This window comes from Malurus melanocephalus, unplaced genomic scaffold, assembly GCF_030028575.1.
Source record: "Malurus melanocephalus ecotype Western Australia unplaced genomic scaffold, MMel_1.1 scaffold_24, whole genome shotgun sequence".
Lineage (NCBI taxonomy): Eukaryota > Metazoa > Chordata > Aves > Passeriformes > Maluridae > Malurus > Malurus melanocephalus.
Window position 1 is genome coordinate 1184456 of NW_026623256.1, and position 22203 is coordinate 1206658.

The following is a 22203-nucleotide window of genomic DNA, read 5'->3' on the forward strand; positions in this document are numbered from 1 at the left end:
AGCTTTGCCTCGCCGGGCAGCCAGTGATGCGCAGCCGAGCACCCACTTGGGTCTCTCACTTTTCCAAGCTGACTTAATGAAGCCAAGTTTGCAAATGAAACATAATTTCAAAGACAGGCGTGTTGTCGGAAGGTCTGGGGATGATGTATGCCTGTTCCTGCTCGTTAGCAGCTGTCTCTTTAATTACCGCAGATGCTAACGAGATGCTAACAGCATATGGTGACAGGGAGAGCAGCCGCACTTTGCACCAAAGTACAATTTATTTGTGAGGCGGCCGAGAGGGAGGGATGAGGGCTAGTGGGGTAAAATCTGCTGGGACTTCTTCCCATCCTCTCTGCTCCCATTGTACTCTTGTTTCTCCCTTAGGGCTAATGCCTGTACCTGGAAGGGCTCRTTGGGATGCAGCTCAGGGAAGATGTTTAGGCCCTGGGTGATGAATGGTGTCCACTCCCAGCCCTGCTATGCCAAATCCTGGCTCCAGGCTGGTTGGTGCTTCCAACCCTGGCAGGTCCTTTACACTTCCCAAATGCAGCATCCAGCATATTTTAGGGGGCAGTGTCTGGTCATTTCCCTTTCCCTTCCTCGCATGTATGAAATAGATGCTGATGTGGCTCTGGTGGCTCAGGCTGGCTCTGACTACAAGGCTTTGGCAGTGGAGATGCAAACGATTCAGCTGCAGGGAGCCTCATTGCCTGGTCSCCTCCATCACCAGGAGGCTCAGGGTGGGCTTGTCCCTTTGCTTTTSCTTCGCAGTGGATCTGGCTGGCTGTACCCAGCCATCATTTGGAGAAACCTCCTTTGACCTCTCAGGTGAGACTGGGCTCTAGCAGATGTCAGAACTGCATCGTGATACCCCAGGCTGTCCCACTGCAGTGTGCCTTTTCCTGTCCTCGGGGCTTCTCTTGTCTGGGGCAGCTCAAAAGACAGGGACCATACTCAAGGCCCCCAGACCCAATCTGCTCTTCAGTAGACCTGAATTTAGCCCTTTTCCCTCATCTTTGGCTTTCAGAATGAGCAGAATTTACCCAGAAGTGTCTGGAAACTCTGGAAATCTGAGCATAGGGGTTGATAGACAAACAACTTCCAGTGGGCTTGGAAGGAGAGGGTGAGTTCCTTCACAAGGTGAATTTTRCCAAGGACCCCCTTCCTTGCAGTCTTGAGCAAGGCATGGAGTTTCTTTATAATGCTCTGTGTGGGGATTGATGCTGCAGGAGACTTCTGATGTGGTGGTGGTTCTTAAAAAGCAAAGCTGGTGCCTGGCACCTTCTAACTCCTCTCTCTTCCTCTCCTCCATCCCYCTGTCCTGCAGGAATGTGCTGGGGAACCACTCTTCATGCTCTACTGTGCCATCAAGCAGCAGATGGAGAAGGGACCCATCGATGCCATCACAGGAGAGGCTCGYTACTCCCTCAGTGAGGACAAGCTYATCCGGCAGCAGATAGACTACAAAATGCTGGTTAGTGCAAGCAGAAGCCTGTCTGGTGCTGGTGCTTGCCAGGAGTGTCAGGTCCAGCTATTTAACAAGATCTTGGAGGCACACAGAATACTTTCAGAGAGAGTTTTGGCCCTTGTTCTCTCCAGCGTTCCTGGGGTGCCTCTTGCCCTGTCTGGTGCCCATCTCAGGGTCAGAAACGGGGCCTTTCCTTGGCAAAGTTTGCTCTTGCCAYGGGCCCAAGGAAGCCAAACATGAACTGAATCCTTGCTCTGTATYTCTCTGAGCAAATCCCTGGCAAATGTCAGGTTTGGATGAGAGATGCTGYTGTGGCTTGTGCCACAGACCCTTCCCCTGGCTGAGCCTGCAGCTGGTTCTTCACCTGCAGCTCAGTCTCCACCAGGATGGGTTGGGAGGGGAGGAGAGGGGAGATGTCTGGGTATTGCTCATTTTCAAATAGACTTTGGTGCATTGGGCATGGTTTGCTGGCCCAGGATTCCTTCACTAACACTGTGTTCCTTTTCTGGGAATTGGAGATTTGAGAGTGGCAGGGAGAGGTGGGGAAAGGGGAAAGGCTTGGACCTGCCTGTGCAGCCAGTGTGTCACAGCCTCTCACTTGAGCCTCTCTAACCCTGTGCAGACCCTCAACTGCGTGAACCCTGAGAATGAGAATGCCCCAGAGATCCCTGTCAAGGTGCTGAACTGCGACACCATCACKCAGGTGAAGGAGAAGCTGCTGGACGCTGTCTACAAGGGTGTGCCCTATTCCCAGCGGCCCAAAGCTGGAGACATGGACCTGGGTAAGACAGGGCAAGCACTTCCCCATGGGGAAGAGGGGTGTGACTAAGAGCAGAAATGCCAAAAAGTCTGTGCAGGGCAGGAAAATCCACATATCCTATAGAACACATTTGTACTTGTTCAGTCAACTTTGGACTGTGTGTGGGGAGCCCTAGTTCGAGAGTGTGGATCTTGCCAGTAGAGGGGATGGGGAAAAGAGCCCCCTTGGCTCTGACTGGGCTCTAAATTGCAGGCTTGAGGTGTTCTTAAAGCRGGGACAGGGGAATGGAGAGGAGCAAAGGTTATGATCACCAGGGTCAAAYTGATACTGGCTTTCCTTGAGTACTTGGATTTGCCAAAACACTGACAGTGACCAGCCCTGGGGCTCAGAAAGGGGTGGGAGGGCTCTGCCTAGAGACTGTGCCCCTACCCTTGCCTTAGCTTTGTGCTCCTCTTATCCACTAACCACGAGCTCTTCTCTCTCCTGGGGACAGAGTGGCGGCAGGGCAGGATGGCCCGGATCATACTGCAGGATGAAGATGTCACCACAAAGATTGACAATGACTGGAAGAGGCTGAACACCCTGGCACACTACCAGGTGAGGCTGTCTGTGACAGAGGACACTGAGCAATCACCAGCTGCTTTTAGCTTCAGCATCTTTTCTCCCTCCTCAGCCTGGTCAGGGCCTGGGCTCAGCTCTCCAGGGCCATGACCAGGAGGTCTGCAGTCACTTTCTTGCCTGCACCTCATGTTTATGATCCTTTTGAGTGGGGCATTTCCAGGGTTCACAGAGGTTGTTTCCCGCTCTGACCTTCCTCTGCCATCTTCATGCCGAGCTCTCTGGTGTGTCGCTGTTCTGCCCCTTCCCTCTGCTGTCACAGAGATATATCAGTCTCCTCTGCTGGAGCTGATGTYCCTGGGGTGGGTGGCAGTGCAGCTGCACCCTCTGGGGCTGGTTTCTGTCTGTGCTGGGGCTGTTCCCCYGGTGTCTCTCTGGTGGGGCAGCCTGCTCAGCCCATCTCTGCCTGCAGGTGACGGACGGCTCCTCGGTAGCCCTGGTGCCCAAGCAGAACTCAGCGTACAACATCTCCAACTCCTCCACCTTCACCAAATCCCTCAGCAGATATGGTGAGTGCACATGGGCATCCTCCCCTGGGCTGGCAGCAGAGGTGGCACTGGGCTGGGCATGTGGAAGTGACTGTAACTGTAATTCATATGAACAAAGTCCTCGGAACTCCCAGTTCTCCTGCACCACGCTATTTATTCTGATGKTGGAGAGGGAGCAGGTGTCCTCAGAGCCATCTTTCTTTGCAGTGTGTGGGACTCAGGGGAAAAAGACAAATGTTAGATGGCTGCTGTTAAGGGATCCCTTCCCTTTTATTCCCCTGAAATCTAATTAAAATAAGCACAGAGGCACTTAGCACTTRAAAGAGCAGAGTTGAAGACTCCCACGAATGTGCTGGCAGGTGTACTGCAGCCTTGGTTGGGAAGGGAATAGTGTGATCAGCTCAGACTGGCACAGGAAGCATCTGTGATCCTGGCACCTGTGTRCTGGGAGCAGGACAGGCTCTGCAGAATTCCTTCCACAGTTCTCCTGACCCCTGTACGTCAGCCAGGCTTGCATGAGCCCAGCAGGCTGTGAGCACAGTCCCCAGCAGAGCTCCCAGTCCATGGTGGCTGCAGARGCTGAATCCCAAAGCTCCTGTAGAGGGGATGGTGGGGCTGGCAGAGGTGGCACGGAAGGAACATGCCCTGTGCTTGCAGAGAGCATGCTGAGGACAGCCAGCAGCCCCGACAGCCTGCGCTCACGGACCCCCATGATCACCCCCGACCTGGAGAGCGGCACCAAGCTCTGGCACCTGGTGAAAAACCACGACCACATGGACCAGAGGGAGGGCGACCGGGGCAGCAAGATGGTATCTGAAATCTACCTGACCCGTCTGTTAGCCACCAAGGTATGACCCAGGGGTGATGCCTGACTTTTGAAATCTCAGTGGGGAAGGGTAGTGATTGGGGCTGTCCAAAAGTTGGGATGGTTTTGTGTGTTGAAATCCTCAGTGAATATCCTGACTGGGTTTTCCTACTTGCTTTTTGTGCCTTTTGGTGTTTTTACTGTTCCTTGTATCCTTTGCAGACCAGCTGCTGGTCTCCAAAGCAGAGATGCCCTGGGATAGGTGCTTCTTTSTTTTTTGGGATAAAGCTGCAGAATTGGTGATGTGGGAAGGGCCATTTCCCTGGGCATTTGGCATTGCAGCAGGTTCCACTTTCCTCAGCACATACAAAACTTTTTTGTTTCATGTGGTGTTTTTCCTTATATGCTTTTAGCATGCCAGATCATACAGTGAAGGWGATACCTCATCACTGCAGTGTCTGTTTCCCAGTATAAACCACTGAGAACCAGTAGGGTTACACAGACTCTTCTGTGCTGCTCTTCCAGGTTTAGGAATAGAAGTGAAATTGGTTTAGAGGCCAACCATTAGTCAAAGAGTCTCCTCTCTGCTGGCACAGGGTGTTGCTGAGCAGTCTTTCCTCTTTCTCCTCTTCAGGGCACCCTGCAGAAATTCGTGGATGACCTGTTTGAGACCATCTTTAGCACAGCTCACCGTGGGAGTGCTCTGCCCCTTGCCATCAAATACATGTTTGATTTCCTGGATGAACAAGCTGATAAGCATCAGATCAATGATTATGATGTCAGGCACACCTGGAAGAGTAACTGGTAATGGAGAAGGACAGAGGGCTGGGGGGTGGGCTAACAATATCACAGCTTCCAAGCCCTCCCACAGGGAGCAGAAATATGTACCTGGAAACGATCCAGGACAAGAGAGGCCCATATCTCTGTATTTTGGGTGTGGGTAAATCCCTCGCATGCCTTCCTTCTCAGAAAAAAATCCCAGGAATGCAATGCTCCCTCAGCCCTTCCCCAGMTCCCAAGCACCACGCTCCCCCTGACGGCTGCAGAGCCACAGCAGCTCCATTCCCATCTCACCTTGGCCTCTCCATGCTCCGGGCTCCTCCAGGGATGCCAGCCCCAATTCTCATCCGTGCTGTCCCCAAGGTATTTCCACCCTCCTCGCTGTCACTCAGCCRTGCCCTAACGAAGTCAGCAGAGATGTGTGAGCACACCTTCCATGCCCTGCCCACAGAGGCAGCCCCTGCTCTGCTAATCGCTGCCTGAACACTGGGGCGGGGCGGCTCCTCAGGCTTCCCSGGTGCAGTGCTGGGGCTGGGACTCCGGCAGGTGTTGGCTCCTTAGCCCCCTTTGGCATTTTTCATTTCTGCTGCCTCACTGATTCCATCTCTCTGATCTTGCCGTGACTGGAGACGGGTACGTACGTTCCCCGTGTCTGGCATTTGTTAAATGGCAGCCAAATTGCTTTTGTGTAGTTCAGTAACTGTTTGCAATTAGCAGGGCAGGAAAAGAAACATTTTTAAATGGAGATGTGAGAGCGCGGAAGTGCTTGGAACTGATTTATAACTCAGCTTCCTATATTAAAAGAAGGAGTGAAAGGCAAGGGAGGAAAAAAGCCCCACTCTTCAGGGGCTGGGCACGCAGGCTCTTGCATACTAATGCCTGTGCTTATCTCTGGGCGCTAATTCGACGTGTGGAGCTAATTTCTCCAGGCCATTCCTTTCACAAATGAAATATGTACATGCACCCAGTACCCTCATTAGGAAAGTCCTGGGGAACCAAGTGTGTTTTGTTTAAGATAAAAGCATTCACTGAGTGTAGGTGCTGGGGGATGGCAGAGCAGGGAGGATTTCTGGGGGGGGGAGGCTCTGAGGCACTCCTGGGAGAGGAGAGGGGCAGCAGRATTGGGAAGTGGATCCATGGAGGGTGGCACACGTGTCAGTGTGCAGCAAAAAAACAGTCGATGGCTCACCAGGAGACCTGCTGTCTCCACAGCTGAGAGCTTTATTTCCAGCATTTGAGGCTGCCTAAATTTTCCTCTGGTGTTAAATGCGCTAATGAGTCCCTTGAGGAGTCCAGTTAGCTCCCTCCTCYGATACTGGAGATGTGTGAAATGCCGCATGGAGCCTTCGAAGGGATTATTGATGTGAGAGAAAGGGACTGTGCCTGGTTTGACCCAGAGGCTCAGCCAGTGTGAGTGAACCCTTGGAGGAACCACACATCTGCACTGCCCTGGTTTGCCTTTGGAGATGTTGGTAGTGCTGAGGAATTTCTTCACRGAGAACTGTGCCCGTGTAGGGGTGGGCAGAGGAGGAATGGCCATTTACCCAGGGTGTTTGCATCCCTGGAATGCTGGGAGAAGCAGCCTAGCCAATTCTGGGTCATGGGGAGCTCCTTCGCTACAGTGCATGTATGTGCCAGCTGCCCTGCAGGGCGTGGTTCAGGTGCTGACTGCTGTTTCCTTCATCCCTCAGTCTACCTCTACGTTTTTGGGTGAATGTGATTAAGAACCCCCAGTTTGTGTTCGACATTCACAAGAACAGTATTACTGATGCCTGCCTATCYGTGGTGGCTCAGACATTCATGGACTCCTGCTCAACTTCTGAGCACAAGCTAGGAAAGGACTCTCCCTCCAACAAACTACTGTACGCCAAGGACATCCCCAACTACAAGAGCTGGGTAGAAAGGTGAGTAGACTTGGCAATAGCTGCCTGCTTCTCCTGGGGAACTGGCAGTGGATGCTCATGGACGTGGGAATTTGGGTGTTGGGAGGGCTCCTCTTGGCAGCTGAGTGAAACAGGGCTGTACTAATGCTTGCAGAAGGTGATCCTCTCATTTGGGGGATGATGCTTTCTCGTGATTGTCTCCTGGAAAGTGKTTGCAATGACTGTTTCACAGAGCCATTTATGCCTTACTAAAAKCAACCTCCACTATTCGGTTGTCTGATGTTTTCTGTTGTGAAAACTTGGACTGTAACAGGGATTTACTAACACCTCCCTTGATTGCTTTTGAAGAGCAGTGAGAATTCRGCCTTGGACTAGAGAAGTGCCTCTTTTGTACTGCAACAATGCATGCGGGTTTTGCTGAAATGCTTGAAAATTATCATTTCCCATCTCTCATCCTTCAGTACATGTCACCTGGGATCCTGATGAGAGTACATGCTCTGAGGCAGTGCTKTCTCTGTGCTGAGGAGCAGGGAGGGGAGCAGGTCCCCTGACTCCTTCCAACACCCACCACCTTCCCTGTTAGCTGAGGAGAGACGTCCCTCTGTCCTGCTGAATTAATGTAGTGTTAAGGTTCAGGGTTTGAATGAAACTGATTGCAAATTGATGCACTCAGGCATAATGCTGTGTTTAGCTTTATCCTTTTGGGAGAGAAACCTAGGAGATGTCCTCCAAAGCCCTCCAAAGAGAGCTGCGGTTAAAATGTTGCCGTCTTGTGAAGTGGAACTTCATAAAAGTTAAAAAATGGCAGATTTCAGGTTGCTGATGCGACTTTTCCTTTGTGGTGACATCCCGGGCTAAAGATGATGCTTTTTCTTAACCAAGGGTTCTCTTTCACCATCTTGACCAAATTCAGAATGAACCAAATGAAGGATRTCCAGACAACAGTAAATGTCTTATTCTCTAGTTGGTAGGGATGGAGTTCTGCAGCCTGAATCATCCTTGGGTACTCACTTGCACATAGTTACTTTTGTTGCACCATTGGCATGCGTGGTATTTCGCAGGCAAGTACAAAGACAAGCATTTTCCTTCAAGGAAGATAGGGCTTGGATCAGAAGAAAAGGTGCCCCTGRAATATGATGCCTGAGATGAGTGATGAGCTGCATTGTAATGGGAGGAAGTTCTTTGCRTGGGGCTGGATGGGACTTTGGAGGGGGATCCCGTAGGAACATCACAAGCTTCATAAGGTGAATTTCTCTGACCTTGCCATCTCTATGACAAAAATAATCAGCTTTGTATGTGTGCCTGGAGGAAAAAAGGTATAAAACCATTTCAGAGTTAAACATTGGTCTAGACATTCTGTGTCCCTGGGGAAGAGGTGGGAGATCTCAGTGGTGACAGATGTTCCTGCCATCGCTTACCTCCGATATGGTCCCAGAGGCAGCTGAGCAGGGGGCACAAATGTCCTGTGCAGGGGTGACTGTGTCTACTACTGTTCCTCTACTGCAGGGATTTATGACATAATCAGCATTTCTGGCTTTGGCACAGTTATAGTCACAGAGCTTTGCAKAGGAGGGGTGGGAGTGGTGCGGGGGTGGCTGAGTGGGACTGCCAGTCCCAACAGCAGGTCTGTCTGCTGCTGTGGCTCAGGCACCAGCTGAAAAAAGGGCATTCTGCCAGTCTGGGGCAGGAATAGCACAGGGAAGGGCTTAGGAAGTGGGGAAGTTGGGAAACCCCAAGGAGACTGCTGCTGGCATGTTAGGTATCATATGAAAATGGTTGGTGTGACTGGAATCTTGATCCATGTGAGCCAGGTACACTTGTATTGAAAAGTGATGGTTTTTTCCCCCATTCTGTGGGTCATGATAATACCTGGAACATGAAACTGCTGCTTTAGGAGATGTCACTCTGGGTTGATCTCTCTAGGGATACAGGAGATGCCTAGTTTAGTCAGAGGTCCTTGCCTCAGACCACTGTTCTCCTGGCAGCATCCAGGAATTCTCTCGCATAATTTTCTGGGTGTGAATGAGCCTCTTTGTAAGAACTGCCCAAGTAGTTTATCACTAGCTGAGTTCAGTGCTGTGGGGTGGAGTGGATCCTCATATTCATCTCCTCAAGTGGTCTTGCTGCCATCTGCTCTTATCCGAGTGGTTCAGCAGTGTTCCATCTCAGCGTTCAGCTGATGACACTAATGATGCTAATCACTGTACCAGAAACTTCACTGAGTGAGGAGTCATGAGGAGCAGAGCAAACCTGAGAGGACTGGCACTCTGTATTTCCAGGTGGTAATGCTGGCAATATTGCTCCCTGGGAGCAGCCAAGGCTCATTTGCTGTGGGCAGGGTTTCTTTTTAAATGAGTCYTGTGGACACAACCCTGGTTTCCAAAAAGTCCTCAGCAGCCAATCCACTCATGTGTCTGCTTGATGTAACCCTCCTGCAGTGGGATGCTGCTGCTTTGTCCTCTCAGGGTTGTGATGAACAACGTCCTGTTGKATATTCCTTTTTTCCATTGCCACAGCATGTGTATGGCTGCAGGGGCAGGGTGTCACCTTGTCTTGTGTTTGTGCCCCAATATTTAATTGAATGCAAAGGGGCATTTTTGGCTTTAAAGACATGGTGACCTTATGAGAGTAGTCACAAAGCCTTATGTGTTGCTGCAGTCTTGGAGTGTGTGATTTGGTGGCAAAATATGCCAATGGAATGGGAAGGACAAAAAAGGTGTACTTTAGGAGAGGGTGGGAAATCCCTCAGTGCAGCATCTCTTGGCTTCCCAGCATGGTGAGCAGACCTGGACTGAGCTGGGTGCTGTTCCATTGGGACCATGTTCCGTTATGACGGGTGATCACGTCACTGCTCGGAGGCAGGGTGCTCTTCACTTGCCTTTCCAGTGGCTGTTCTCTGTGAGCATCKTGGTGGGGACCCTTCCCCTCCTGCCTGTCCCCATTTCTGACCCAYTGCTCTGTTCCTCCTGGCAGATATTATGCAGATATAGCGAAAATGCCAGCGRTCAGTGACCAGGACATGAGCGCGTACCTGGCGGAGCAATCGCGGTTACACCTCAGCCAGTTCAACAGCATGAGCGCCCTGCACGAGATCTACTCCTACATCACCAAGTACAAGGATGAGGTAAGATGTSGTGAGGCAGAATCAGGCCTGAGCTGCCACTTGAGTCTTTTTGTCCCTGTTTCTGCAGTCCCCTGCTTTTTCCTATAGAAAAACACACCATGAAATGTGGAATTGTAAAATATTCCATGTTTGTGCTTGGGCTGGTGGAGAAGGAAAGGTTKGGGAGGCGTGAAGCCAGGAGCTGGAGTAGGCAGTGCTCATTCCTCATATTTTCTGCAGTGAGTAATGTAGGAAACACCTTTTTTTCCTACACATTTGGCACACAAGCTCCATGAGGCTGCAGAGTTGCTGGCATTATCTCTGTTCTCCTCTACTATTCACTGCCACCAATCCAGCACCGTGGTGGTACCAATGCTGTGGAATTGTAGAGGTGGTTGGCTCCACTCTCCAGGAGTGTTAAAGGATGTCGTGGCCTCTACAGTGCTTGTTTTGTGAACATCCATAAGGATGGTTAAGAACTCCTCTGTTACCATTTCGACAAATTAATTTCTCAAAGCTCTGCTCAAATCCACAGCCAACATCTTATTAAAGCAATAAAATATGTAACTACAGTAAAATATGGGTCTATACACATAGCATGATAGTAGAGGTTTTATTGTCCCAATAAAGGGGTTTGATGACTGTACTTGAATGGTGGTTTATTTAGGTGACAGAGTGCTGGAACATCTTCCCATTTAAAGCCAGGAGAGGAAATGGGGTGCCTGCTGTACCATGCAGCAATCCTGAGAKGCTTCTTCCGGTGCCTCTTTGAGGTGTGAATTTAAGGAGTTCATGAGCAGGTTGTAGCAGACCTGGCCCCTGGGTTTAAAGTCAGCACTGGGATCACAGTGGCCAATATCCTTTGGAGCTCAGTGCTTTATAGGAGAGGGGGGAGGAAGAGGTCCTGGCTTTCCTGGTGCTTGGGCAGATGCTGTGTGACCATGTACTGATGACCTGGTGGGGCCTCTATGTCACCCTTAGTGATGGCACATTCAGGAGGGCCCCACAGCTGTGGGTGATGGGCTGGCCATGAAGGGATTTTTGGGGTTTACAGTTTGTACACAGCTCTGTGGCTCCCATGAGAGTGTCAGTGGAACATCTGGAGGATCTCGATTTGCTGTGGTTGAGCTGCCATCTCTCAGGCATCATTCAGTGCTTGCTTCCCTCAGGTTAAAAGTACCAAAAGCCTWAAATAAATCCTCCAAGCCCTGGATGAGTGCATGGAGGGGACTGTGTGAGATAAACCCATGGTGTTAATGAGCTGCTCTTTAGGGCCACAGGTCCTCTTCTTGCCTGCTAAAGCAGCCTGACATCTGTTGAGTGTCTTGCTGTTGCCTGCTCTCTGAGCATCACAAGTGTGTTCACAGCTCTCAGGAACTTCTTTTATTATTTGTAATGGGATTAATAAATCGCAGCTGTTCCCTTTGTTTGTTTTCATTCATTAAGCACAATTATATGCAGCCCAATTGCACCCTCTTTGATGCAAAATGGGAGAGAATAATTTTTCCTGTTGTTCAGTGCAATAATATGCTGTCATTGGCTGTGAATGAAAATCATAATTAATTTTCATTTGGGTACTTGCATCTTGGTAATCAGTGGTCCTGGCTCCTTACAGCAGGTGACAAACCTGGGTCTCTACGCTCAGCACAGGTTTCCTCTGACTGCATTGTTTCCATAAAGCTGAGATAAGAGAGGAGTAAATAAATGCATGGGCATTTTGGGAATGTGTTGACACCTCAGCAACCCAGGATATGCAGCTGTCTSATTGGGAGAGGCAGAGGAGGCAGGCAGGGGGAATAGGCTCCTCTCCCCCTTCTTGGGCTGATCTCATTTGGTTCCAGCTCAGGCACCTTTCAGGCACATGGGGTTTTGATTTCTCTGTGAATGTCACTACAGGTATTTTACTCTGTGTGTAGCTGAGAGTATCGGGCTGAGAGCATCTGTGGAGATGGATGTGGGGGAGTGTCCCCAGTAGCAGGTTTGTGGCASAATCTATGAGCTCTTGCCAGTCCAGCTGCCACCCTGGGTTGTTGCTGCCAGGGGAGGTAAATCAGATGTGTCCAGCTCTTGCTGGTGATTTTTCCCCTCCTTGGGAGCTGACACCAGTGCCCAGATGCAGCTTTCCCTTCTTTTTTGGGAAGAGACTCCCCATCAGGTATCTCTAACTGCCCCRGGAGACAGGGGCCAGCCTGGTCCTGCCCCAAAAAGCCTGAGGGGTACCCAGTCAGTCGGTGGCCAGAGGCTGGTTGTGGCAGTGTGGTGGACGCTCCTCAGCACTGCCTCTCCACAACTCGCTGGCACTGCAGCAGCTCTTAATCAAAGGGAGCTGATTCCCCATTAAGAAGTTACCTGTAGGGCTCCTGATGGACTTTGCCTGCCTCCTAGTAAGTCTATTAATTATACAACAGTTTGTTTCCAATTATGCAGCCAATGAAATGGTTAATCAAGTCCCCTTTGACGGATGCCTTGATATTTAATTGCAAAAAATTTGCTCTCTCAACTAGCTCACCCGAGGAGATGAGATTTCTGTCAGGTTTGTTTTTTTAAATCAGCTTTTCTGCTCTGCTGGCGTGATGTTAGTGAGACGAGACTCCTGGCTGCTGGGAGGGCAGCTGCCCCATTGTTTTAYACTTTGTTACTCCCTTTTCCCTGCTCTGAGCCTTGTCCCCTTCCTTCCTGCTGCTGCCAGTCCTTCCTCAGCCCTGGGGATGTGGTCACATCCAGCCCAGAGCAAGGGACTGTCCCTCCACCCTGCAATCTGTCATCCTGATCAGCAGCTTGTTTAGAGAAAGGATTTCAAGGGAGGAAAGTCATTTTCAGGTGTCTTTGGGTGCACCCCTTGAACAGGACTGAGGGCTGCCAGGCCTTGCTGATGCATCCCTCTGATGTCCCCAACACCCCAGTACCCCCCAGCTGTCCACCATGGGGAGAATGAGACAGGTTTTAACACAGGTGGCAGCTGAAGCCATGTGGATTTGGAGTTTTTGTGCTTGTGGAGCCAGTTCATGGTTTGATCGTGGTCTCTGAAACAGCCCCCGCTTCCCTAAGGATTGTTGGAGTCACAGACATGGTGGGAAGGTGTCGCTGGCTTGGATTTGGGGTTCACCCTCTGTTTGACTGTTTTCTTCATTTCCCCATGTGCAAATTAGYTTCTCATTCATGTCAGGCAGGTCCYTGGTGTTAGTGCAGCCCCTYGGGGGTCCCAGCAGGCTCAGTTCATGGATGGCACCGCTCAGAGCGGCATCTTCCTTTGGGGGACAAGARCACTTCCCTCAGGGTCACATCCCCGTGGCCTGATGCCATCAAAGAGCCAGCAGGCAGCAAGGAGCCCCTTTGGGTAGTTGGGCAGCTCCTCACCATCTCTCCTTCCCTCCCTGCCCAGATTTTGGCTGCGTTGGAGAAGGACGAGCAGGCCCGGAGGCAGCGGCTGAGGAGCAAGCTGGAGCAGGCGATCGACACAATGGCCTTAAGCAGCTGAGAAGGCGGCGGCGGCGCCAGCGTCCGGCAGCGGGGGCGGCAGGACGGACAGACGGACAGATGGACGGACAGAGGGAGGATGGACGGAGCGGCCAGYGGCAGCCGCGGGCACAAGACTTTGGGGCTGGGAGCGGCCGGGCCCTCAGAGCCGCCGCGCCTCCGCACGCTTCCCACGGACAAACGCGGAAACCTCGCGCTTTAGCGGAAAAAACCACAAATCCCGACAGCGGCAGCGACAGAACTCCCTGACCCACAGACAGACCCCCATGCAGCCGGGACGCAGCAGGGACCTTGCAGAGAGGCGATGCTGGGTGCAGGAGAAGGGGCTGCCTGCCCCACGGACCTGCTGGGCATCCCTTGGCTGGGCAGAGCCCCTGAGCCCCAGGGAAGGAGGGTCGGGACCGCGGGGCTTTCCAGGGTGGCGTTTGGATGTTGTTGTTACTTCGGTGAAGGGAGGGTGGGTGGGCTCCTATTTTTACTGTACTTGACTTGCTCTCCCTTCCTTCCCCCCAGCTGTCCACCCCCTCTCCTCCTCCTCCTCCTCTCTCTTTTTCTGTCTCTTCCCCCTTTTCTCTCTCTCTCTGGCCTTCTGCCACTAGTGTTAACTGCTATATTTGCACAATTTACACGAGACAAAACAAAATTTTTAATTTAAAGGAAAAAAGTTATAACAAAAAATGGGAGGGGAAAATACTCTAAATTTTTTTGCAATGAACTAACAAAAACGGTTTTAAGAGATAAGCTAAAGGACTGATGCTGGGGAGATTTGGGGTGGGAGCTTTAGGGGTGGGCAGGAAAGGGAGAAATCCCTGAGCTTTGATATTTCTAAAATACGTCCTGTGCCATGTTTTATTTGAATGTTGTTTAGTGCAAAAAAAAAAAATCAAAGAAAAAAAAAGTTGGGAGTTTTGTTAGCTGGATAGATGCTGTTCTTTTAATGCTGCTGAGTGGTTCTGGAGGTCACAATCAGAGAGGAAGGGCGATCCCAAGGCTGGTTTTTATTTTCCTGGGTGCTTGCTGAGGGATGGTCGGTGTTTTGTTGAGCATTTCTTTGTTTTCCTGGTTTGGAGGCGATGGGGTGGTGTGGGCAGTGCTGCCAGCTCCTGCCTGTCCTGGGATGATGCGGGGTGGAGGATGGCTGTGGGGCCTTGGGGGCTGTCAGGAGAGTTTATGGAGAGCCAGACTGGCTTTTTGTGGCAGATTCTCTGGCACTGGAGCAGCCTTAACAAAGCCCCTTTATGTTTATTTTTCCCCATCATGTTTTTGTGTGGTGCAGGGGAAGTGCCCAAGTCCCTGGTGAAAGGGAAGGCAGCTCCTCTGCATCTCCTGGCTGGGATCCCCATGGAGGCACTGGGATGCCACGGTGCTGTCACCTGCTCTTCCACCTGGGGAGCCCAAACGTGTGCAGGACCTTCCACCCAAGACTGACCTTTCCTTYTCTGTCTTTTCCTTCTTTCTCTCCCTTTCCCTCCTTGCTGTCACCCCATTTCCCCTCCGCTGCCTCCACCCTGACAGGGGATTGCCGGAGATCTGAGGTCTCTCCCTCAGCTGCCCCCTTGGAAATGTCAGTTCYTTGTGGGTTTGTGCTTTCCAGAGATGAAAAGGTGCTGAATGCTGCCCTGARCGGCAGCAGGTGACCAAAAACTTCCAAAAAAATATGAGCAAAACCCTTTCCTTTTCTGTACTGAGAACTCCTGTTACTGCCCAGGCCACGGCACACGGGGCCACACTCTGCCAGGAGCGGATGGCTGTCGAAATCCAAGTGGAGAGAAGCCCAGCTGATTTCTGTCCATTCCCTTAAATTGCAAGTTAAGGGGGGGAGAGGGAGAAATAATGAAGTTTTTAATTAAAAAAAAATAATAAAAGTGTGTATATATATATATGTGGTTACAATCTAATTCTCGTGCCCCAGTGGGGTGCTGTATAGTTAACTGAAGGAGAATCGAACCAATATAAATATAAGATGAATTTACACAGCCAGTTAAAACAAAACAAACTACAACTGCAAAAAAAAAAAAAAAATTAAAAAAGGATACCAAATGGTCTGGAAGGAACTTCCAAGCCTTTCTCACCATGCAGAACAATCATTTGAAGCCTGCACATCTCTCATTATGTTGTAATTTTGTTTGGTTTTGTTTTGTTTTAATAAGGAGGGAAAGGAGAGAAGATGCTGATTAAAAAAAAAAAAAAAGAAAAAAAATGATGACAAGAGAATCCAACCACAACAGCAAAACTATGTTTGAAAAAGAATTTATAATTGTTTCCCAAACCTACGAACCCTGAGCTGTCGCTGGATTTCTGAGAGCTGTGGGCTGTTGCATGACTGTGCTAGATTTTAGTCTGAGTTGATCTTTTTAAGAAACAGAAGAAAAAAAACCCATAAAACAAAAAAACTGCAAGTATTGAATATTAGAGGTTTGTTTAGACCTGTTATCTATTTTTTTTAATTTGAAATTAATTTGCCACTTTCTCGTCCAAAAGGAAAAAAAAAAGAAACAGCAAAAAGAAAGATTTTAGAGGTTCACATCKCAAATGTGGTACTTGGAGAGCCTTAAAGGACAGCTGTGTGCCCTGTGCCAAGGCCACCGCTGGCTGCCAGCATCTCCCTGGGTGCTCTGGTGGGACAGAACCCTCTGAGGGTCCCTTTGTAGAATTCACTGCTGCTGTGATGGGGTGGAGGGGTTCCTGCAGCTCCCTTTGGTGCAAAACTTCTTCCATGTGGCGCTGCTGGCTGCGTGGTGCTGGTGGAGGTCCTGGAAATGGCCCGGAGGATGGCGGCAATGCTTCAGCGGTCACTGCGGTGAGATGGAAGGGGAGCGATGGCTCTGACGCCTCTGGCCAGGAATTGCTGTGGGTCCTGCCCGGTGCAGTGGTAAGAGTGTCTTGGGGGGCTTTGCCTGCTGTTGAGGGAGCCAAGCACATGGTTTTGTGGTGCTTGAGAGGGAGTGGAGATGTGTTTCTAAGAGCATCTCCCTGAAAATGTTCCTTTAGACAAAGAGGGCTGGAAGCTCTGGTAATTGCTGAGCTCAGCCTGCTGCTCTCCCAGCAGCGATGCCCTGGGTGCTCCCTTAGCCAGGCTGCAGGGATGGGTGAGCTTCTTGGCCATGGTGGCTCTGAGGTGGATTTGGGCAGCAGAGGCTCCTGGGGAGGTCGTGCTGGGCAGGTTGGCAGTGCTGTGGTGTGGCTCTGCTTTCCRGGCTCCCCTTGTGCTGTGTCCTGGCTCTTCCAGCCCSCTGGCGATGCTGACTGCCYGTGGTGTGCTCCTAGGGAYGGGTTCCTGTTGGCTTYCTCCTGCAGGGCTTTGGGATGCCYCAGCACATCCCCACCRCTCGGGGGTCCCCTGGCTGTCTCTGACGGGGAGGGTGGTGCTCGGCGAGGTGGGCACTGCAGTGCTGCCCGCAGCCTCTGGCGCTTCTTGGTGCTACCTTTGCCTTTCGCATGATGCCCAGCGTCCTTAATCGTGCCAGGCAGCTGCCCGCCCTCCCTCACCCTGACACCCAGGCCCTGTCAGACCCTGCCTCGCCACGGGGAAAGGTGAGGAAAGGCTGGGAAGCATCCACAGGGCTCCTCTTACCGGTGGTAAGCCCATGCCCCAAAAWGGGGTGAGATGGAGAAGCATCCCTTGCTGTGAGCCTGYATTTCTGGGCTCTGCTGCTCTGATYCCCCACCACTGCAAGCAAGGGGGTCCCTCCCTGCTCTCATTGCCTTTCTCTCCAGTTTGGGGTTAAAAATGTCTACTTGACACTTGCAGTCCAGCCTGCAAGTGTCCCCCTCAGCAGGAGCCCCGTGTCACCCCCACAGCTGGCCCCAGCCTGGGGACAGGGAGCAGGCGATGGGTGGGGACACYCCCAGGCTCACCCTCTCCTGTCCAAAACGCACAACAAGCTGTCCTTTAAGCAGGCAGGGGAAACCTAAGGCGGACCCGGCRAGAGGCGGAGAATTCTGATAGTTTTAGAAAACTAAATGGGGAAGAAAAAAAAATCAAACTCCGGAGTCCTGATTCCCTTTCTGTGATTGTTTCAGACTTGAAGCAACAGGCCAGCGCGGCTGGTCGAGCGCCCTTTGATCGTGTAAATATCCTGCTATTTCCTATTTTAATGTTCTTCAGATTTAGTACTTGTAAATAAACACACGCATCAAGGAGAGATTAAACATTTTTGCTAAAGCTGGTGTTTTGCCTGTGTTTTTGGGGGTGATGTGGGTGCTGGAGCAGGGAACAGTGGGCAAGTCTGTGGCTGTGCCAGGAGATCATGGTGCAAAAAGGCAGCAGGGTGGGGCAGCAGCACTGGGTGCATGTGCGTGTGTGTTTGGGTCCTGAGCTGTGGTTTTTTACACCCCTCAAGAAGCTCCAGGTGCTTGCAGGGGAATTTGAGTGGCCAGTGTATGTGGGATTGAAGGGGACCTCCCCATCAGCCCCTTTCCCGGGTGGCTCCCGTTAAATTGCTTTAAATCATTTGATTTCACTCGTYGCCTTTCAAAGTGCTCAGGGCTGCTGATCAGACACAGAGGAGCTGCCCCTGCTATGCTGCAAGCACAGAGAGGGAGATACCTGCCTGGCTGTTCTGCCACTCCCTGGGATCCACAGGAGCTGACCAGGGCTGGAACAGCCTCATTTCTGCCTCTTGGACATCCTGGCCCTTCCTCCACAGGGACGTAACGGGGTGACAGCACAAGTGCTTGGGAGGAAGGACACAGTGGTGAGGTGATGCTGCAGTTGTATCTCTGCAGGCTCTGCATGCTGCAGGGCATCTTCTTTTCCAGCTCCTGATCCTTCCCAGTTCCTGATCTTTCCCAGCTCCTGATCCTTCCCAGTTCCTGATCTTTCCCAGCTCCTGATCCTTCCCAGTTCCTGATCCTTCCCAGTTCCTGATCTTTCCCAGCTCCTGATCCTTCCCAGTTCCTGATCTTTCCCAGCTCCTGATCCTTCCCAGTTCCTGATCTTTCCCAGCTCCTGATCCTTGTGTTCAAAGCTGTGTCATCCTGTAACTCTGGGTGCCTCCAAACTACACTGTGGTCCCTGCAGGGTCTCAAAGCAAAGCACCAGGAGGGGAAGCCCAGGTCACCTGAGCACCCTCCTCACAGTGGGGACCTTCCTCAGCGATGTTGGGTGGCTGTGGCAGGCGTGGGGAGACATTCCARGAGAGGAGAGGGTGAGTTTGGGGGTGAATCCCTGGAGTGTGGGGTCAGGACCAGGACTCCTCCCAGCACACAGACCAAAATCACACGAATTAAGCTGCTTTTTTGTTTCTTGTTATTTCTTCASCCTCTTTCTGCCCCAGGGCCAGTCTTCTGAGGGATTGGACTCGCAGGGTTGATTGTACTGCAGGTGCTGAATACATATTTTCTCTGCATTTAGTGAGTGTATAAACTGGATGTTTTTCTTGTTTTCCCTTGCAGTTTTCCTACTTTCCAGCAAAAACATCATCAGCAGGTATTAAACATCCACTATTTTTGCCATAGTATCATTAAAACAAAGATTGTTTGGATCTGTTTTTTTCTATCTTAAAAAAAATGAAGTTTTCTTTTACTAACCTTTCAAATGCTTGAGAAAATCACATTTGAACTGGATTTTGGTCAGGTTTCTGGGAGAGTTTAATTGAGGGCAAAGGGAGAAAGACCCTCATCCTCCTCAATTTTATGCTGCAAACACATGGGAGCAGGTGCAGCTGAGCATCAAACAGGTGAGCACTGTGGTGGGTATAGAAACTGTATTTAAATAAGTTGTCAGTACAACATATAGCAGGGCTTTCATTGCTTTTTTCAAGGCATAGGGTTGAGGATCACTCCATGAAGAGATCTTGCTGGACCTTGGTGCTTTCTCAGAGCCCTTTGCTAGAATGATTTTTATTTAAATTTTTTCTACTGTTTTAGCAGAGGATGAAAACTTAAAAACCTCTTGTTTGACCAAATAAATAAATGAATAAATAATATTTCACCATCGCCAGGATGTTCTTCAATACAAATTGCACCAGTTTTCCCAAGGAGTAAGAGCTTCTGGCAGGAAGCCAGGGCCTCCAACGACAGCTACAAATGTCTTTGTTTGCCTCCTCAGTCCTAGTGCAGAGCTAAGCAGAAAAAGATTATCAAGGCCTGCAAATGATTGTGTAATCCACAAATGCACTTTATTTGATTAAATGATAAAATGTGAACCTTCCAGCAATAGCACACCCCACTGCCACCCGAGASGATGATAATCCAGCAGATCTGTGTGTCTGGAGCTGGCCGGGGTTGGGAGGGTGAACAGCCCTCCCTGTGGCCTYCCTGGCTGACCTGGGGGTCTTGGGAGCCYCTTGCCATCATCTCATCTGAGCTCYAGGGCAGTGGCACATCCCAGGGCACCTATGGGGGTCTGAAGGTCTCATCCTGAGCTCTTTGTAGAAAAACCTCTATCTGCAGCACAGGGCTGTGTCACACTGCTGGCCCTAGGCACATCAGGGACAGCCGCGTGCTGCTGGTGTAAGTGCCAGCCACCAGTAAAGCTCCTCCTGCCCCTCATGGGCTTTGCTCCAGACAGAAATGAGGGCTTGGTTTGGGGGTTTAGCACCGCTTTGACCTGTCACCGATGTCCCCCAGTGTGTGTTTGCTTCTGGTGTCACCACTGGTGCGCTYAGAGACCCAGAGTCACTAAATATGRCTTTRAATYCATCATCTTCTTCAGATTTAGCCTAAAGGTCAGCAGGAACCTCTCCCTTGGCCACCATCCCAAATTCCAGCCCTGACCACCTGCACCTTCCCTCCCTCTTCTGCACCATCACCCTGGACAGTCCTGGTCCTTGTGCTGCTGTCCCATGGCCCAGAAACCCAAAAATGAGGAGAGCAGATGGACTAATTGGGCTGTCCCTCACTGCCCCCTGAGCTCTGTAATCCTGCAGGAAAGGGATCTGCCACATCTTCAGGGGATCACAGAGGTCCTCAAACAGCCACTTTCCATGGGAGGAGAAATTCCCATGGGAGGGAAGCTTTATTTCTCACACATTTCATATATATATATAAAATACATATATAAAATACATAGTATGTAATCTAAATGCATATATAAAATTGATAATTATGTATAGTAACAGAAAATATATATCTAAAAACTAAAGTATCTATTAAAAAACTATAATATACTATAGTATACTATAATATGCTATAATATGCTATAATATACTATAATATACTATAATATACTATAATATCAATTAAAACCCAGCTAGAACATTAACATGAGCTGCAAGTGCCAAGCCATGTGCTGTGTTCAGACATCGCATAGGAAAGGCCAGAGCAGCTCCACGTGACCCTGCAAGTTGAAGGATACGACGGGGGGTTTCTTTCCCCTCAGAGGTGATGATTAAGTTTCTTCTGAGCTGCTGGGAAGAGGGAAAAAAATAAAAAGGAAATCCATAAATTTTGAAGGCAGTAAGGGCTGAGCAGAGCAGCAAGCCCTTCCTCTCCCCGCCTGGACTAATGAAAATCGCAGCCACGCTGGGAGGCAACTGGTTTATGTTTGTTCTTTGCTTTAAATGTAGTGGTAAAAAGCCCACAGTTTTGGGCTCGGATCGGAGGTGGGATCATTAGGAGGTGGCAGGCGATGGCTGATACACATTAATGTGCCATGAGCAGAGCTCCACTGTGTGGGKTTTTTTTTAACTGAGGCAAATTATTGCTTCAGGAAAAAGACTGTCTCCCCTGGTGGAATTAGAGCAGGGGGAAGGGGGAAAATTGATTTGTCTCGAATTTTATTGCACCAGATTGACAGCTCAGGCTCAGCAAGCTGCCCCCCCTGCAGAGCCCTGGGGCACAGGGCAGGTGACATGGCTCTGGGCACTGCCAGCTGCCCCTTCCAGAGGGTTCCCCTGTGCAGGGGATGGCAGTGGGGTGCAGTGACCAGTCTGGACACCATGACCACTGGGAATCTTGGCCATGACTGTCAGGAGCAATTTTTCCATACAGTGAAATCAGCTGAGAAACATCGCTGCAGGCGTCGTGCCGGTCCCTCYACTCTCTGATGGTTTGGTAGTTCACCACCCTGGCCAAAAAGGCACAGGAGGCCAACAAGGTCACCCTGGGCTGGCAAACCCTGGGCTGATGCTGTCCATGTGTGGGGGACTTGCACTCCTCTGGGTGTTTTTAGGGTGGAGACTGATGTGCCATTGCATGAGCTATTGCTGGGTGCTCTTCCCAGCAGTGACCCCGCTGCCATGGGCTTCAATGGGCCTTTCCCTCCCTCTGCTGGAAAAAAGCAGACATGTCCAGTGTCCATCCTCGGGACYGGGATGTCATCCAGGTCCTGTCCCCGGGGTGCAGGTGCTGTCCCTCTGCCAAGGTGTCTGCTGGCAGGGGATGGGGACTGGGAGGACTATTTCAATGTCACCTCTCCCATATCACAAGGGATCACAGTGCATGTTGTAAAATTAACCAACAGCTCACACACCACCCAGAGGAGTCCCAGTGGGGGAAACTGAGGCACGAGGGCAGAGCTGCTGGGCCCAAGGTCGTACAGAAGGTTGCAGTGGGGAAGGAACAGCTCACAATCGACACTGAAATCCCCGGGAAATGTACTTTGCTTATGGTCCCAGATGCCTGGGCCACTTTGGCTGTCACACTATCCTGAGCTGGAGTTTTATTTCTTCCCCAAAGTGATTTTTTTTTCCTTTTTTATGAACGAAATTCTCCTTTCGCAGCTCCGATTCTCTCAGGGGCTCTTCCACTCAGCGGTAGCCCAATTTCCTTTTATAGCTCGTACAATGACTGTCCTAATTACAATTAAAACCGGGAACACTCTAATCAAATCTTTTACTATTCTAGACAAACTCAGAAAATGAGTAAAATTAGTGACACATGGTGCAAAAAAAAA

At 50.5% G+C, this 22203-nt stretch overlaps 1 protein-coding gene across 2 annotated transcripts in view; it reads left to right on the forward strand.

The window, feature by feature from the left end:
- PLXNA1 (plexin A1) overlaps positions 1–17574 on the forward strand; it is a 113691-nt gene extending 96117 nt beyond the window's left edge. The window contains exons 24-32 of one of the 2 annotated variants that reach the window (XM_057390265.1): positions 1310–1456; positions 2073–2232; positions 2704–2807; positions 3241–3337; positions 3974–4164; positions 4756–4925; positions 6593–6805; positions 9758–9908; positions 13270–17573. In XM_057390265.1, coding sequence (XP_057246248.1) covers positions 1310–1456; positions 2073–2232; positions 2704–2807; positions 3241–3337; positions 3974–4164; positions 4756–4925; positions 6593–6805; positions 9758–9908; positions 13270–13365 — 1329 coding nt within the window. In that variant the 3' untranslated portion in view covers positions 13366–17573. Of the gene's footprint in view, positions 1–1309; positions 1457–2072; positions 2233–2703; positions 2808–3240; positions 3338–3973; positions 4165–4755; positions 4926–6592; positions 6806–9757; positions 9909–13269 lie in introns of both variants that reach the window. The other variant, XM_057390264.1, reaches the window with a different exon arrangement.
- Positions 17575–22203: the final 4629 nt, after the last annotated feature.